We start from the raw sequence: 15,728 nt of genomic DNA, 5'->3' as shown, positions 1-15,728 counted from the left end.
AGTTTTTATTCAACTTCCTTATCACAATGGAACAGACTTATTAAATCAGGACTTTCTCTTAGGACCACTTAATGGTTCTTTACTTACAAACTTCTGGGTACTGACACTAAGCATTTCTAATCACTATTAATTACCAAACCGGTGCTTATAACTGCAAGGTTACTGAGCAGAGAGCTGACAGTTCAGATGAATCAGAACTGTTACTCACCACCAGAGAAGGTGACTTAACTGGAAAAATACTTAACAATCATACTACTTTTTCTGGTTCTTTCTGCTACCTAACATCTCCCCAAACTCTGTATGTCTCTGTTGAGGAAAAGGGGTCAAATTAAAATGACCAGTTAACAACTGACATGGAAAGACACTTACAATATACATTTCTGGTAAGAAAGGCAGATTACAAAATAACATGATCAGCAATATCAATCCTATTTTGATAAAAAATGTATGCATATGCCTACACACATTTAATAGGATATAAACCAAGTTGTTAATAAGCTTATTAGCCCTGGCTGGTGTGGCTCAGTGGCCTATAAACCAAGAAGTCCTCTTCAATTCCCAGTCAGGACACGTGCTTAGGTTGCAGGCCAGGTCCCCAGTAGGGTGTACAAGAGGCAACCACACACTGATGTTTCTCTCCCTCACCCTCTCCCTCCCTTCCCTTCTCTCTAAAAATAAATAGAGAAACATCTTTTTAAAAAAATAAGCTTAGTGACTTTTCTCTAAAATATGTTTGTGTATCTATATTTTCTTATTTTTCTACAATGAACACTTACACCTCCTGAAAGAATTCAAACAGCTGTCTTATCAAACAAGGAAAATAGATCTGGCACCCACGCCATCAACAGATGTCTCCAAGAAGCAGAGCTCAGGCTGGGGTTCCCAGACACAGACACCCTGGGGCTGAGCAGGGGGGATGCTGACATGTTTCCGGTTCCAGCCATCAAGTCTCACCAAGGTAAGTCCAGATCTCTCCTTCTGTTCCCCTCAACTTGCCACTTACGAGCTTTGCCGATTTGCAGCCCTCTGGGCAGCGCTTACAAAACTGACCAAAGGTCCTAATTACAGTTCAGGATTTCGACTTCCACAGTCATTGATTTAAGAGGATCAGTAACAGAAGAGCTCAAGTCACTCTGGCAGAGATCCAATTTTAAAAGTTGGAGCTAACTACCAGCCCTCATTTTAGGCTGTCCAATGCCAACCTTTCTGATCTCAAGAACAAAAAAATAAGCCACAATATTTAAAAGTGTCATCTTCAATTCAAATACATTATCCAGTGAAACAGTCTTAACACAAAATGTTAACTTCTTACAGATTCCCTGGCATATCAAAGGCAGTCACCATTGAACCTCCCAAGATCTGATCAGCCAAGAACAAGTTCATCACCAGGCACAGGTATCATTATATCATAAGACATGAAGGTTGTTCAGGCAGCTCAGTGACATACCAGCAAAGAGGTGTGCTGAGAAACTGTGATTTCCCAGCTAACAAAAGCAAAGTGCATACAAAGAAGTGATAGGAAGACATACATCAAAGGCAATAAAGATGAAGGCGATACAAGGGAAAGGAGTCGAAATAGCAAGAATGAGTCTTCCAGAGGGTGTTGTGAGGAACTCCTCCTACTGAGTGAGCAAGAGCTTGTCACCAGAGCTGGTGCTCTCAGAGGCGCTGAGCTGAGCCTCCAAGCTGCTCTCATGCGTTTCCAATAATGTGATAACTAGCAAAAGCTGCATGGGTCCTTAAACACCAGGTGCCTTCTCACCCCCGCATTCACTTATCCTGTAAACACCATCCACAATTCGCATCAGTGCCTTGTCCTCAGATTATAACAAAGATGCATAGAGTCTACACAGCACTATTTTATTGCAAGAAAACAAAACGGCCAACTATGGGGACCTGAAAAATGTGGCCACTTCAGGCTCACTGTGGTTCTAAACCACTCCCCTACCCTAATTATCCCTCAAAAGAACTGTAACAGGCGCTCCGGGCAAAGAGAGAAAACAAGTCCAATTACAACATGTGCACTTGGTAGATGAAAAATGCGAACATTCTTGAACTCTGGCCACATTTCAGAAGACTTTCCACTTGCAGTTTAACCTCACTGACGAGGAAAGATTAAAGATCGGTTGCACTTCAACCAGGGTTCTACCAAAAAAGGTAGAAAGAGAAATTAACTGACCACAGTATTGTCCATGATACTAAAAGGGAAGCCAGCTGAAAATTCAAAATGACCCTGACTCCTTATCAAGCACTTACAGAGGAAGAGGAAGTGGTTTTTATTTTATTTTAAAATTAGGACTAACAATAAGACCTATTTCAAGAGTACTCTGCACTGGAAAAAAAAACACACACAAACACATTTTGAATTTGAAGATACCTACAGGGGGGTCTTACAGACACATTTCCAGATCAACCCCCCGCATCCGCAGCCCACCTGCCTTTTCTTCACAGAGGTGGGGAGACACGGTTAGACAGCTTCTGCACATTGCTGATAAAGTGCTGCAGAGAGGAGCAGAGAACAACTTCAGTAATCCAAAAATGAGAACGTGTCTAATTAGGCATTTGGATTGGGTGCCATTGCTCAAGAAGCCCACAGCCTGGTCTACAAGCTGTAATCTCTACAACCCCCTCCCCCTGACTGTCCCCCTCAGCCACTGGGCTGGCCTCTCTGTCCCTCCTCCTACACTCCAGACTCTTTCCTCTGCCAGAACTACTGTCCCCTCAGATCCCAAGCATCCTTCAAGTCTTTGCTCAAATGTCATCCTTGCAAAGAGAAAAAAAAGTAACACTTTTTCCCACGATACTTAGCACCTTCCAATACACATATAATTTACTTATATCTATTTTGTCTATTGTTTACTCCTCTCCCCCCAAGAAGCTCCAGGAGAGCAGATATTTGTTTTGTTCACTGATCTATATACCCCAAGCGTTTAGAACAGTGCCTGGCACAAAATGGGAACTAAAGAAATATTTTCTGAATGAATGAATGAACTTGACAGTAAAAATCCAGGAGGAAAGCAAGAAGGGGTGGAAAGGGTGTCGGTGAATGGGTGAAATGAAAGAAGAGGAAAGTGACAAAAAGGAATTCACCAGGGAGAGGTAAAGACTGGCTGAGGTGGGGGCGACACAGGGTTTCTCCCTGCAGTGCAAATGGGAGGGGAGAGCCGGTGCACAGTATCCCGCCAGCGACATCAAACAGCACTCTTCGGAGCAGACAGCGGAGAAAGGAAAGCTCTCAAGACTCACGAAAAATTCCAAGCACAGGGTAGACCCACCAGGGCGGCAGACTCTGGGAAGGCCCCACTGGAGTCTGGGCCACCCAGCCCTTACCGCCCCGCACTGCCCAGAACTCCAGCACCTCCACAGGGTTACCCAGGGGCGTCCCGAGCCGCAGAACCTTCCGCGCTCGGGCCCCTTCACCTGGTCAACAGGAGCCGGGCCCTGCGCTCCGCACCTGCCTGCCTGCGCCGGGGGATCCCCACCCAGACCCACCGGAGGCCCCAGAGAGCCTCTAAGGACTTCACCCCTCCCAGTTCCCCTCCCGCACACAGCCGCCACCCTCTCCGCACCCGGGAAGGGGCTCCAGGCATCCCTTGCCCGGGCCACTCAAGCCGGACGCCCTGTCCGTGCGGCGGCCCCGTCCGTGCGGCGTCCCCTCACCTCGGGGCGCACGTACGACACGAAGGAGGGTTTCAGCGCCTTGATGCCGCCGCCAGCGCTGACTACCGCCTTCCCCAGCATACCACCGCCCTGGGAAGCAGCGACGCGCCGGAACAGAGGTGGCCGTTCGGACTACGGCAGCAGCGGCGGCCACCAGCACAGGCGGCTGGGGCTCCGCCCATCCCCCCAGGGCCGCGACGGCCGCGGCACCGCCCGCATCCGGCTCCGCCGCTGACACCAATCGCTCCGCCCACTCTCGCGCGTTGGGAGACAGTGGCTGGGGGCCACGCCCCCTCCACTCGCGACTGGCGAGTCTCAGAGGCGGAGATTCGCTGTTTGAGATAGGCTCTATTTCACCCTTCTGCGGAAAAGCCCGCCCCTCCTGCGTTCTCTGATTGGCCATGCCTCTTCTTGAATGAACCTGGAGAGATGTGGTCTCTGCCAATCTAGAGAGCGTTTCCTCCGGACTCCTCGGCGATTGGATAGCACGTTTGCCTCTGTCGTCCAATGATCCTGCAGTAACTAAGTTGTGAGCAGTGGTCAAGGCGTTTGTTCTTTCCTTGTCGTTTTAGAATAAAACTTCCCAGAAGTATGATATGCCGACTCTCCCCCTATGAGTTCCAAAACCACATTAATGACATTCAGCTTTATTATTTTAAATGTAGAAAAAAATAAGATAAACGAAGTGTTAACAAGCACTTAGTAATAGTGCCTGATGTTTGATTATAAAGGACCTTGTCTATTTCATTCTCCAAGTTTTTGTTTCTTTGTGTTTCTGACAATTATAAAAAACCCTTAAGAGACTTCTCTTACCCACTCTCCTAGGTCACCGATAAAACCCTATTTTTAGTGAAGATTGCAAAAAAGTTAATTTAAATAACACATGGCCCAAGCATTGTTAGATACAGATGAATAATACAGGACACAGCTTTCAAGAAATTCAGTCTTGTGGAAAACGCTAATCAGTATTTGCAGTTATTTTTTTTGTGTCAGGGACTAATACTCTTATGCTTCTCATTCCCATGAGTGTCCCCCCCCACTGTTCCTCCCAAACAGCTCCAAATAAACATGAAACCTAAGTGATAAAGAATGAACTTGATTTTGCAAACACAGTTTCAGAACAAGTCCTGTAGCTTTGTTACCGGACCTTGAATGCCAAGTTCTTGAATCTCAATGCCATAGAAATGAGCACTGGACTCAGTACAAGATCAAGCAGATAGTTTATTGTGAATGGCTTATATCAGGGCCTTGAGGAGGGTGTATGGCTTGGGAATGAGGATGAGGTGGGTCAGTTGTTCCTAGACTGTCATATGGCGGCAGTTGAACCTGGGGTGGTCACAAGATGTTTTCTGTAGTCAGTGGACCACCCGAAGGGCCTGTAAAATGATGCTTGTGCAAATACTCTAGTTACTATTTAATTGACAAAACAACTATGCTGCATGACATGATGTTAAGGAAGGATGTTAGCCTTACATATTCTTTCCTTTAAGGATGTGGCTAGGTTAATTTTAACTATGGAATTTTGTTGCAAGCAAGGAGACATAGCCTCTAAGATGAAGTTCATTCTGTCAAGACGAAGTCCCACACTATCCCTACATTGTCCTGGCCTCATTTCCAACTACTTTGCCATCGTTAAGTCTATCCAGTTTTCAGTACTGTAGCCGCTGCCGAACTGCATTATCCCAGTTTAAAATGAGAAACAGATGCCAATAATTTGCCCAGGTCACACGGCTAGTTACTCACAGAGCTGGATTCCATCCCAGGGTTGTCTGAGCCCAAAGCCCATGTTCTCAACATTATAATTACCCAAATTAGGAAGGATCACAATGAAAGTGTGGATTCTACGTGCGAAGCCCAAGTCAAGCTTCGTGAAGAAAGACACTCCTTAAGGAGGTGTTGAAGAATGAAATTATTTGTCAGAACTAATCATGTCCCACTTTATATTTCATAAGAGTTTTTACTTGTCAGAGTGAAATGGCAGGGCAGATTTTCACACCCTGAGCAAATGTTTACTTCCTTTTCAAAGGACTCTGAGTTTCCACGATTCTCCACCGTAGTCAGTGTGTTAGCGTAGGTACCTACGGTCAGGACTGGTGTCTTGGGTAGGAAACTAGTTTGGCCACAAAAGACCCACACTTAGAAGGGCTTGGTGTTTAATGCTCCATGGTTGCAGCCTTGAAATTCTGAATCATTTTATCTCTGAATTCATGGTTTTTGAATGAAATGTTATGGGACAACGGAGCAAGCCTAGGGGCCGGAAGCCTCAGCTCCTGCAAAGTGCCACTTACCGTCCTTCCCCCACCTCCTCTCAGGTGCCCACCAGGCCCTGGCACCCTGGTCCTCCCCGGCCAAACCTAGTCTGCTGCCAGCCTCTCTGAGGGTGGCGTCCAGGCCCCATTCCCCAAGAGGCATGAGGGAGGAATCTCATGTTCTTCTATCACCATCCATTCTGAGCGCCCTGAGTGCTTGGGCAACTAGGAGATGGTCTGGGTTGGATACAGTCCCCCAATTCATTCCCGTATCTCTGAGTGAGATAAGCAGCCATCCCTGCCCTAGGCTGGCCGCCCCATGGCGACTGCCAGAGCCTCTTGGCCACCCCCATCCAGATACTTAGTGTGGCCAGGCACATAGGCTCCACTCTCTCAGGATAGAGTCACCCATATCCTGTGGGGCGGGAACTGAGTTCTCTGCCCTGGGACAGGACCCCACACTTTCATTTTGCACCGGGCCCTGCAAATCATGTGGCTGGCCTTGCCTATACCTTTTATCTGTGCCCTTGGACAAGTTACTTCACTTCTCTCTGCCTCTATTTCTATCTAGGATGATAGGAGCAACTATAATAATTACCTTGTGGCTAGGGATTGTTTTGAAGATTAAACAAAGTATCCAGGTGATGCCTAGTAGTCAGCAAGAACTAAGTAGGTGCTGCCTGTCTTCAGCACAATCCCACCAAGCAGGACATAACTTACTCCTCCCAGACTGTAGAAAGAGGAGCAAAATGACTTCTCCCAATCATCAGCTCCGGGACTTTGTTAAGCAAAGAGGTTTTGTTTGTTTGCTCGTTTTGTTTTTAACTTCTGCCCCAATCCTTGGACTAGAGATAATGGCTTTTATTTCTAATCTGTCATACCAACTTTCCTCCCCCTTCAAACCATTCTGCCTTTATAATAATGACTTTATCCTGCTCTTCAGCATCCGGTTGTTTTACAATGTGATCAGTCTGGAAATTTCATACTACCACTCCCTGTATATACATGCTCAGAAAACTGGAGACAATGAGTGAAGAAAGTTGTTTTAATTTTTATTTACTGATTTGAGAGAGAGAGAGAAACACTGATTTGTTGTCCCACTTATTTATGCATTCATTGGCTGATTCTTGTATGTGTCCTGACTGGGGATTGAATCTGCAACTTTGGTGTATCAGGATGAGGCTCTAACCAACTGAGCTACCTGGCCAAGGCAGAGGAATGTTTTTAAAGACTGAAAGGCCAGCTGCTTCCAGGGGTAATTTGAAGTCAGTCATGAGCACCTGGACCTTCAGTAAAAAGCAAGAAGACAATGAGGATGGAGAGCAGGCTCACATCTGTCTCCATCTCGCTGTCAAGTTCTCCAGCTACCAGCGTATTTTTGCTTAATATTTAGGGTGTGGGTCAAATCTCCTTGGAAGAGTCTCCCGACTGATTGAAAAATTCCTGTCATGCTGAGGTCAAACATCTCCATCTATTAATAAACACAGATGGTAGCCCTTAGACTTTGAAACATTTTAATTTATGCGCAACAGTTTAAGGTCACTCTTTTCTCCTAACGCTGCCCAGGCTTTCTTGGAGAGCTATAAATAGGCACCAGTCAAGTCTCAGCTCTTTGCTAGCACGCGGTGAGTGCCAGACCGGGGGCGTGTGTTTCTTCCCACGCAAGCTCCCAGATGGGGAGACACATTCTTCCGACCCATAATCAAGCCCAGCCATTCCCATTTTCTCCCACGTGGAGTCCTGTGAAGCAGCCTCCTGGTATGTGTTAATCATCTTTGTCTAACAGGTGCCAGGCACATAGTAGAAATTCAGTAAATATTTGCACCTCGGTGAGAGAAATGGTACGAGATGAAAAGCAGCCTGGGGAGTGATTGATTAGTAAACAGAAGAAGCGAGAGTTCAGACTCTAGCATCCACATTAGAGTCTGCACTTTTAAATCCCTTGGATACAAATAGCAAAGCTTTCATTTAGAATGGAAGGGCAGATAAAGTGCTTCTCAGATAAGGTCAAGCCTGATCTGAGTTCATCATCACCAAGCCTTTATTATATGAAATGTTAAGAAGACTTATCTAAGAAAAAGAAGATAAAAAACATGTGTAGTAAAATAACAGAAAATTTACAACTATTAACAACCACACCTAAAACAAAAACAAACATAAACTAAGCAAACAACTAGAACAGGAACAGAACCACAGAAATGGAGATCACATGGAGGGTTAGCAACAGGGAAGTGGGAGGAGAAGAGAGGGGGAAAAGGTACAGAGAATAAGTAGCATAGATGGTAGGTAGAAAATAGACAGGGGGAGGGTAAGAATAGTATGGGAAATGTAGAAGGCAAAGAACTTATGACACAGGGACATGAACTGAAGGGGGGATGTGGGTTGGAGGTGTTATACAGTGAAGAGGGGAGTGAAAAGGGAAAATGGGACAACTGTAATAGCATAATCAATAAAATATATTTTAAACTAAATAAATAAAAGTATATGTTATTATATATGACATATACAATACATTTATATGTGATATATGATAGGTTCTTATTTATAATTATAAATAAATATATTCTATAATATATAACTATCACCCTTTTTCTATATCACATATTATTTACATATGGTATGTGGATATCAAATAGTCAAGGACTAAAGTGCATGTGTTGGTTAATGGCCACTTGCCAGACTTCGATTTTAGCCAGTGGTCCGGATGTGGAGGCTTGCCCTCCTCTTTCACTGAAAACAGAAAGTTCCTTAGCCTCTTGCTGCATCCATGGGTCTCTCAACCCTCCTCTGAAGATGATGAGGAATAAACCTGACTTCAGAAGCCTTTAGACTGGTGTCAGTCTCGTGGTGCCAGGATATGAGGACCTGTTGCAGAGACTGGCCGATTATAAACAAGGACTTCCTGTGATTTTTTTCCCCCATAACACACACAATCTAAGTTGGCCACATGGTAGGGGGCTTAATGAGCCCACTCTGTGTAATCTGTATTCTGTCTCCTTCAAAACACAAGTTCGTGACCTGATAGATTTATTTATCAAATAAAGACCTACGGATGGTCCGTTCGACTCTTCTCTCAGCCTCTCTCAGCAAGACTGCAAGTTCCTGAGAGCAGAATGGTGGGTCTCCTCTGTGACTAGGACCTTCCCATGCTTTACGGCTGCAACATTAAGTGAGCCCTCAGTGAGGACGGGAGAAACCAGGACTCTCGTCGTTACCAGAGGAGGGGGTAAATTGATGGGGCAGGTGGATGGGCAGTTTTGCAATATCCATCAAGATTGTATCAGAAATTCTAAAAATGTATCCTACAGATCCATTTGTACATGTAAAACGCCATACGTCCAGCCTTACTCACTGCCCAGAGCTTCCCACTGTCACAGGAGGCCCTCCTGTGCTTCTTGATATTCCCTGCACCATTGTCCTCCGTGCTTTGAAGAGATTATGTAATGGACAGAGAAGCCTTCAAACTTGATTGAGTCATTGACCCGCCTGAACCCTGGAAGCCTCTGGGATAAGGAAACTGCGCCCTCTACAGGACATTTTAGGAAGTGGTGAGCCAGAAAGGTATTCTCAAACACAGGTTAAGGAATTCCCTCACCCAGGGTACAGGACACAGAAAAATAATAAAAGAGGAGGCCGGGAGTGTCCTTTCTGTCCTCCTTTGCACACGCTGACTCCCTCAGGCCTCCTTTGCACACACTGACTGGGCCAACAATTACATGAAGCGTGCACTAGAAACTTGGCTAGAGTCAGTGCTGGGCCACCCCTGGAGGCCCTGGAACTCCTTCCAGAGCTGGACCCAAATTCACTTTGAAGAGCCAGGGAGTAGGGACGTCTCAAGGCCCAGAGAAGTAAAACAACTCATCCAAGATTACACTGCTGCTTGGTGCAGCCCTGAGACTTATTCCTGTGACGTAGTCTGATTTCCGAATCTGAATTCTAATCCACAGTGGTCTGACCTAATCTGGTTATTTCTGAGCATTGTCACTGTCACTTCAAGTCTTCCAAGGCAGTCACAGTCTATTTCAGAACTCCCTTCCGTGTTTGTTCCCTCATTCTCTGGGCTGGCACGAAGCCCTGGCCAGGGCCGGCATGGGAGTGGGGCCAGGTGGCCATGCCCCTGACTCAGTCTTGCTGCTTGTCCTGTGTGTTCCTGGGCAGGGAAGGTGCCACTGGGGGCCTGCAGTCACTCTGTCCTGCCCCTGTGCAGCTGGCCAGCATGGTGGCTCCTTGGAGATGCAGCAAAGCCCTCATCCCTGGGCTGGTCCGTGCCTTTCCTCCGCTAGGCAGCCTCCCAGTAGCGCCTGGGCTCTCCCTCCTAATTACCTTCTAGGTCTCACTCAGGGGCCCTAGAAAACTGTGGATCATTTCCAAACCTCTTGGGAGACACAGAGCAATCAAGGGGCTTCTGCAGCCCCTGGAGAAGACCATGCTGCCGTTTCCAGTGCTCTCTGCCTAGGAGCAAAGGCGGGCAGGGTGTCCGCAGGGCTACCACCCTCCAAAAGCCCTGAACAGGGTGTTGGACTCAGGCTCACGCATCCCAGGTCCTGCAAGCAATAGGATAGCTGTGAGGCAGGCGCTCAGTACAGCAACACTGCCTGCTTCTCACTCTGCCAGTTCAGAGCCGTGTGTGTGTGTGTGTGTGTGTGTGTGTGTGTGTGTGTGTGTGTGTGTGTGGAGTGGGACAGACCGTGGGAGGGAGTAACCAGTGAGCTGAAAACCTGTTATTTTGCTTGGCTCTCCATTTCTAATTTCTCCTGACGCATTCCAGGATAACAGCAGTACAGATCTGGCATCTGATTCCCAGATGGTCTCCAGGAGAGAGGAATGAAGGCGGCTGTTTGAGGTCTCAAATTGTTACGCCTGCTGTCACTCAATGCTTTACATGCCATTCAATCACCTGAAGGCTGCCTATCGCAAAATGAAAACAATGTGCTCTTCCTTCTTGAATGTTTACTCAGATCAAAGTATGCTGTTTAACTCCTAGAGTTTCTGGTGCCACCAAGCTGGTTGGGGAAAAGTTAGGGACCTGGCATCCTGGCTGTCGAAGGGAAATGGCACTGAGAGAATCTTCTCTTCCTTCGAGTTTTGCCTGGGGCTGGATCTGGTCAGAAAATGCCGCACAACCGCGGCAGGACACCTCTTTTCCGCAGTGTCTGGAGCCTAATGATGATCTCAGAGGGGGAAGAAGGAAGCGGTTGCTGTCACAAGGGCCGGGAGAACCTTCTCAGATAAAATCAGGCCAAGCAAGCCTCCCCACCGGGACACGGGATCTTTGCTCAGTGCGGTCACGCCCGCTCGGAGCTCGGCTACCCCTTCCCACTCACTGAAAACCTGAAAGGCTCATTGTTCAGGTGGCTGTAAAAGAATAAACACAGAGGCTGTGAAAGGCCTACTGTCTCATGTTTGAAATAGCCGTCTGCCCCAAGGTTAAAATGTATGCAAAATTGTTTTTTAAAATCCTCTGTCCAAAGGCAAAACGAGAATGCAGGGAATGGAAAAGGCTGAGCGGCAAAGAAACGTCTCAGTGTTTTTCACAGAGGAACTTCCCTGGAGCTCCGGTCCTGACCCGCCATTTCCCGCCTTCCCTCCAGAACACTGGTGTCTATTCACCATTCATTCACCTGGTCTCTGGAACGGATCCTGAGGGCAGCCAAGTAAAGCACCAAGTAAGTCCATCTCAGACTCTGCAAATATCTTATGCAGGTTTAAGAAGTCTAAGAAGAAGTTTTACAGCTCAGCTCCACTGGGGGCCCAGCAAGAAAGGCAGCCATGGGGGGACCTATTCTTACTCTCGCCCCATGTGAGACAATGTCAACTGAAGGGAAACTACTAAGAGACTCTTCATTTGGAACCACAATGTAAGGTCGGAGAAGTAATTGATTAATTTTTAGGAAAAAAAGTCTCTCGATTTACTTTTTTCCTAGTCTCCAGGGTAGACTAGGGCAGCACCTTCCCCCGACGAAAGGGAAGGCTCTGTCTGTCTCTCTCGGTCAATAAACAGGCGTCCTACATAGGCCTCTGACCTCAGAGGGAGCGGGCATGCGCCCAGCAGAGAGGTGAGAGCAAGCACTCTTGCCGCGGACCAGCCGCTGCAGGGTCCGAGGTTTCCATACAGGGAGACCATCAGGGGAGGATCCTAGGATGACAGGAAAACACCCCAAATTTTCTCCCCATTCTCTTGCTTCCTTCACGGCTCCTAAAAAACCAACCTTGGTTGGTACCCTTCTTTCCCTTTTCTTTGTTGCCTTTTTAGGGGGAGGGGGAGCAGTAGCTCTTATATTGAAATTAAAGGGATTAAAATCACCTTTGTGATAACGTGCTGAGGCTTCATCTAGTTCAGCCTGATTGTCAGGAGGCAACACGTCCTCCTTTTCTTCTTCCTCATCAGACTCCTCTGAGTCTTCTACGTTCTCAGCTGCTGCTTGAGGGTCAGAGGCTGAAATTCCAGCATAACTTCTTGTTTTCTTAATTCCTGTGCACAGGGATATGAGCTCCTCTGTGACTTGTTTAGCCAAGCAGACAGCCTCATAGGTAGGATCAAGGCTGTCTTTTAAGACATTCCATAATGAAAAGGCATCTATTGGGACCTTTTCAGGTCCTTGTAGTGAATAATACGTTTTCATGTCTTTCCCTAGCCTCTGCCAGGTCTAGATTTAAGGTTCCTTCCTCCAGGAACCATGGGGCACATTCTTGTACAAAATGAAAAAATTCCCTAAGTTGCTTTCCTGATACATTTATGCCTCTCTTATGGAGCATATGCTTAGTAATATCAATAAACAATCCTCTTTCCTTGGACTCCGTATGTCCCATGATTACTCACCCTTTTCGTACTTAGCCTATCGTGCTGAGGGGTCTGCAGCACCCAACGGGGGGTCTGCAGCACCCAACGGGGAGAGCCCTATCCTTACCGAAAATATGTTTAGGGGTCTTACCTTCTTGTCCCTGTCCCGGGCGCCACCTGCCGTGGACCAGCCTCGGCAGGGTCCAGGGATTCCCAAAAGGTGGGTAAGGTGTCAGCGATGGGTAATAGACGACAACATGCCTCAAAGGACAGTGAAGCTCTGTTCCGTTTATTGCAAGTACAAGCAGGTTTTTATATTTTCATTTTAGGTAGTGATTAACATTTGCAGGTGTATAGCATGATCAGTTAAGCAGAAAAAAATAATACAAAGGTAACCAGGAAAAATACAAAAGTTCCCATAGATTCAGTTATAATGAACAAAGATTATTTTGACCAGGAGAGCCATAAATCAGACAATTAGAAATAGCTGTATGTACAGAATTTGAATGTCTTACTATATATTAAAGTTTCTCAGAATTTGTCATGAGGCAAAAGGATATGCTAGATTGAGTAGAGGTAATAGGAGATTTATTATAAGGCCTTTGTGATATCTAACTTAGCTATCTATCCTTTTCTGTCTAAAATGTTTCTCTGTGTACTAGAAACTCTGACTCTTTAGTAACTGTTTCTACATGTTTAGTTTGTAATAACTGGCCAGGTTTTGTTATTTCTTTGCCTGTCTAATTGATATATATTCCTATTCAAGGTAAAGGAGGGGCTATTACTCTAACGACTATTAGACATACAGGGACTTTGTTCTCTGGTCAAAAAATTATTTTGTACAACTTCATTGGAATTACACTAGTCAATGAACCTGAAATTCAAGTGTCTAACAATCCCAGCACCTTTTGATCACCAAAACAAACATGTAAGGAGAGATAGGCAGGAAATCCAGCTACAGTTGCCTCTGCCTTGCAGATGCATCTCAACCGTCCCGACCTTGTCAAGGGACAGTTGCTGGCCAGCACCCAACACACTCTTCTCTGGGACTGACGCTGCAGGGACCGGGACCGGGAGGGGCGGGAAGAGGCTGGAAGAACAGGTTAGAACCACCGTTTATGGGGCCCTGGCTGCCATGCTGAGGCTTTTGGAATCTATCCTTAAGGCATGTGGAGATATTGGAAGGTTTTCACACCATGTTTATTTTCAAAGAGTTATTATGTAGTAATTATTTAAGAATGAATAGGTAGTTATATATTACTACATGGTAAACATTATTATAGAAACAGATATTAGCAAAACCTCCTAATGAGATAGAAATAAAAGCCCCAGACTGAACAAGCGTAATGATAATGCACAGAGGTGCCCACTGGAAATATTTGGAGAGTTGGTGGAGCGTACACGCCTATTAAGACAAAAAGGGACGATACTTTACACATGGTGGTTTTACAATCTGATTGTTTCACTAAACATTACAAAGTAAATGTCTTCGTGTGTTATTCTACTATATAGTTCTTTTCCTTTTCTATTTATTATTGATTTGAGAGAGAGAAACACCAATTTCTTGTTCTACTTATTTATGCATTTCTTGGTTGCTTCTCGTGTGTGCCCTGATTGGGGAATGAACCTGCAACCTTGGCATAGCAGGGCGACTCTAACCGATTGAGCTACCTGCCAGGGTCCACGTAGTTGTTTTCAACTTTTTTCCAACCTGACACTCCTGAGGGAGCTGAAACTCTCTCATGAGTCACGGGGATTGAATACTGAGGATTTTAAGAAGGCGACGCTTCCCTTTAGAATGACTGGTCTATACTATCATTTAGTAATAAATGAGCTCTATTTCCATAAAGCACATTGTCGGAAGCCGACCAGCAGCCATCCCTTGACACAGTCGGGATGGATGAGATGCATCTGCACAGCAGAGGCAGCTGCGGCTGGACGTCCTGTCTATCTCTCCCTTGCATGTTTGTTGCTGAGATTAATAGGTGGTGGGATTTTTAGACACCTGTATTTCAGGTCCAATGATGCGCAGAATTCCAATGAGGTTGTACAAAATGGTTTCTTGGCCATAGAACAAAAGTCCCCCCTGATGGGGTAGCCCCTGAACATCTAAATGTTGATGGAGTAACAACCCCTCCTCTACCTTGGACAGGAATATATATTAATGAAATTAGGCAGGTAAAGAAGCAGGAGAAGCTGGTTAACTATTACAAACTAAGCACGTAGAAACAATTACCAAGGAGTTAGAGTCCAAAGTACACAAAGAAACATTTTAGACAGAAAGATAGCTAAGTTAGACACTACAAAGGCCTTGTAATAAATTTCCTATAACCATTGTTCAGTCTAGCATATCCTTTTGACCCATGCCAAATTCTAAGAACTTTAATAAACAGTAAGACATTTAAAACTCTGTACATACAGCTATTTCTAATTGTCTGATTAATGGCTCTCCTGGTCAAAAGAACATTTGTCTAACATAACTGAATCTATGGAATTTCCTGTACTTTTCCTGGTTACCTCTGTATTGATTTTTTCTGCTTAACTGATCGTGCCATGCACCTGTTCCTTTAAGGTTATACAACAATCTTTATAAAAATAAAGCCTAAATCAAATTCTGTGAGTTCGGTCAGACCCACAGAGGCTGGCTGTTCTCCAGCATCCAATCAAATGTCTGATTCTTCATTCGTCACCTGCGCCGTTCATCCTTCGGGGACCCCGAGACCTGCAGAGGCTGGACCCCGGCAGTACGTATTAGACATTTCAACAGTTTCTACCCAATAGTGCTTGCCAATAGTGCTTCAGTTAAAATATTTGAATTTATAGTTTTGTATACTTATCTGATTAGATTTAATTCTTCAAGGTAAAGTCTTTGAAGTTCAGTTGCTGGGTCATAGATTCTCCCTCTTTATCTGTGTGTGTGTGTGCAAATATATGTAATAGTTAAAAGTCGAAAAGGAAAGAAAGATCATCCCAGTGTTGACCGAACTAGGCCCCTTGCCTTTTGCCTCTGCGATCTTACTAGCTCAGACCAGACCAGG

The 15,728-nt window shown here is 45.6% G+C and overlaps 1 protein-coding gene across 2 annotated transcripts in view; it reads right to left on the bottom strand.

Annotated features, from left to right (window-relative positions):
* The window catches only part of MTMR12 (myotubularin related protein 12), a 55,800-nt gene extending 51,924 nt beyond the window's left edge, over positions 1-3,876 (bottom strand). The window contains exon 1 of one of the 2 annotated variants that reach the window (XM_053657317.1): positions 3,661-3,876. In XM_053657317.1, the coding sequence (XP_053513292.1) occupies positions 3,661-3,741 (81 nt within the window). In that variant the 5' untranslated portion in view covers positions 3,742-3,876. Of the gene's footprint in view, positions 1-3,569; positions 3,606-3,660 lie in introns of those variants that run through there. The other variant, XM_053657318.1, reaches the window with a different exon arrangement.
* Between the last annotated feature and the right edge of the window lie 11,852 nt (positions 3,877-15,728).

The sequence above is a fragment of the Artibeus jamaicensis genome, unplaced genomic scaffold (assembly GCF_021234435.1).
Source record: "Artibeus jamaicensis isolate MK-2021 breed Jamaican fruit bat unplaced genomic scaffold, CSHL_Jam_final scaffold_369, whole genome shotgun sequence".
NCBI classification, from domain to species: domain Eukaryota; kingdom Metazoa; phylum Chordata; class Mammalia; order Chiroptera; family Phyllostomidae; genus Artibeus; species Artibeus jamaicensis.
Note: the sequence above shows the minus strand (reverse complement) of the source record. Positions and strands in the feature narration are given on the sequence as shown.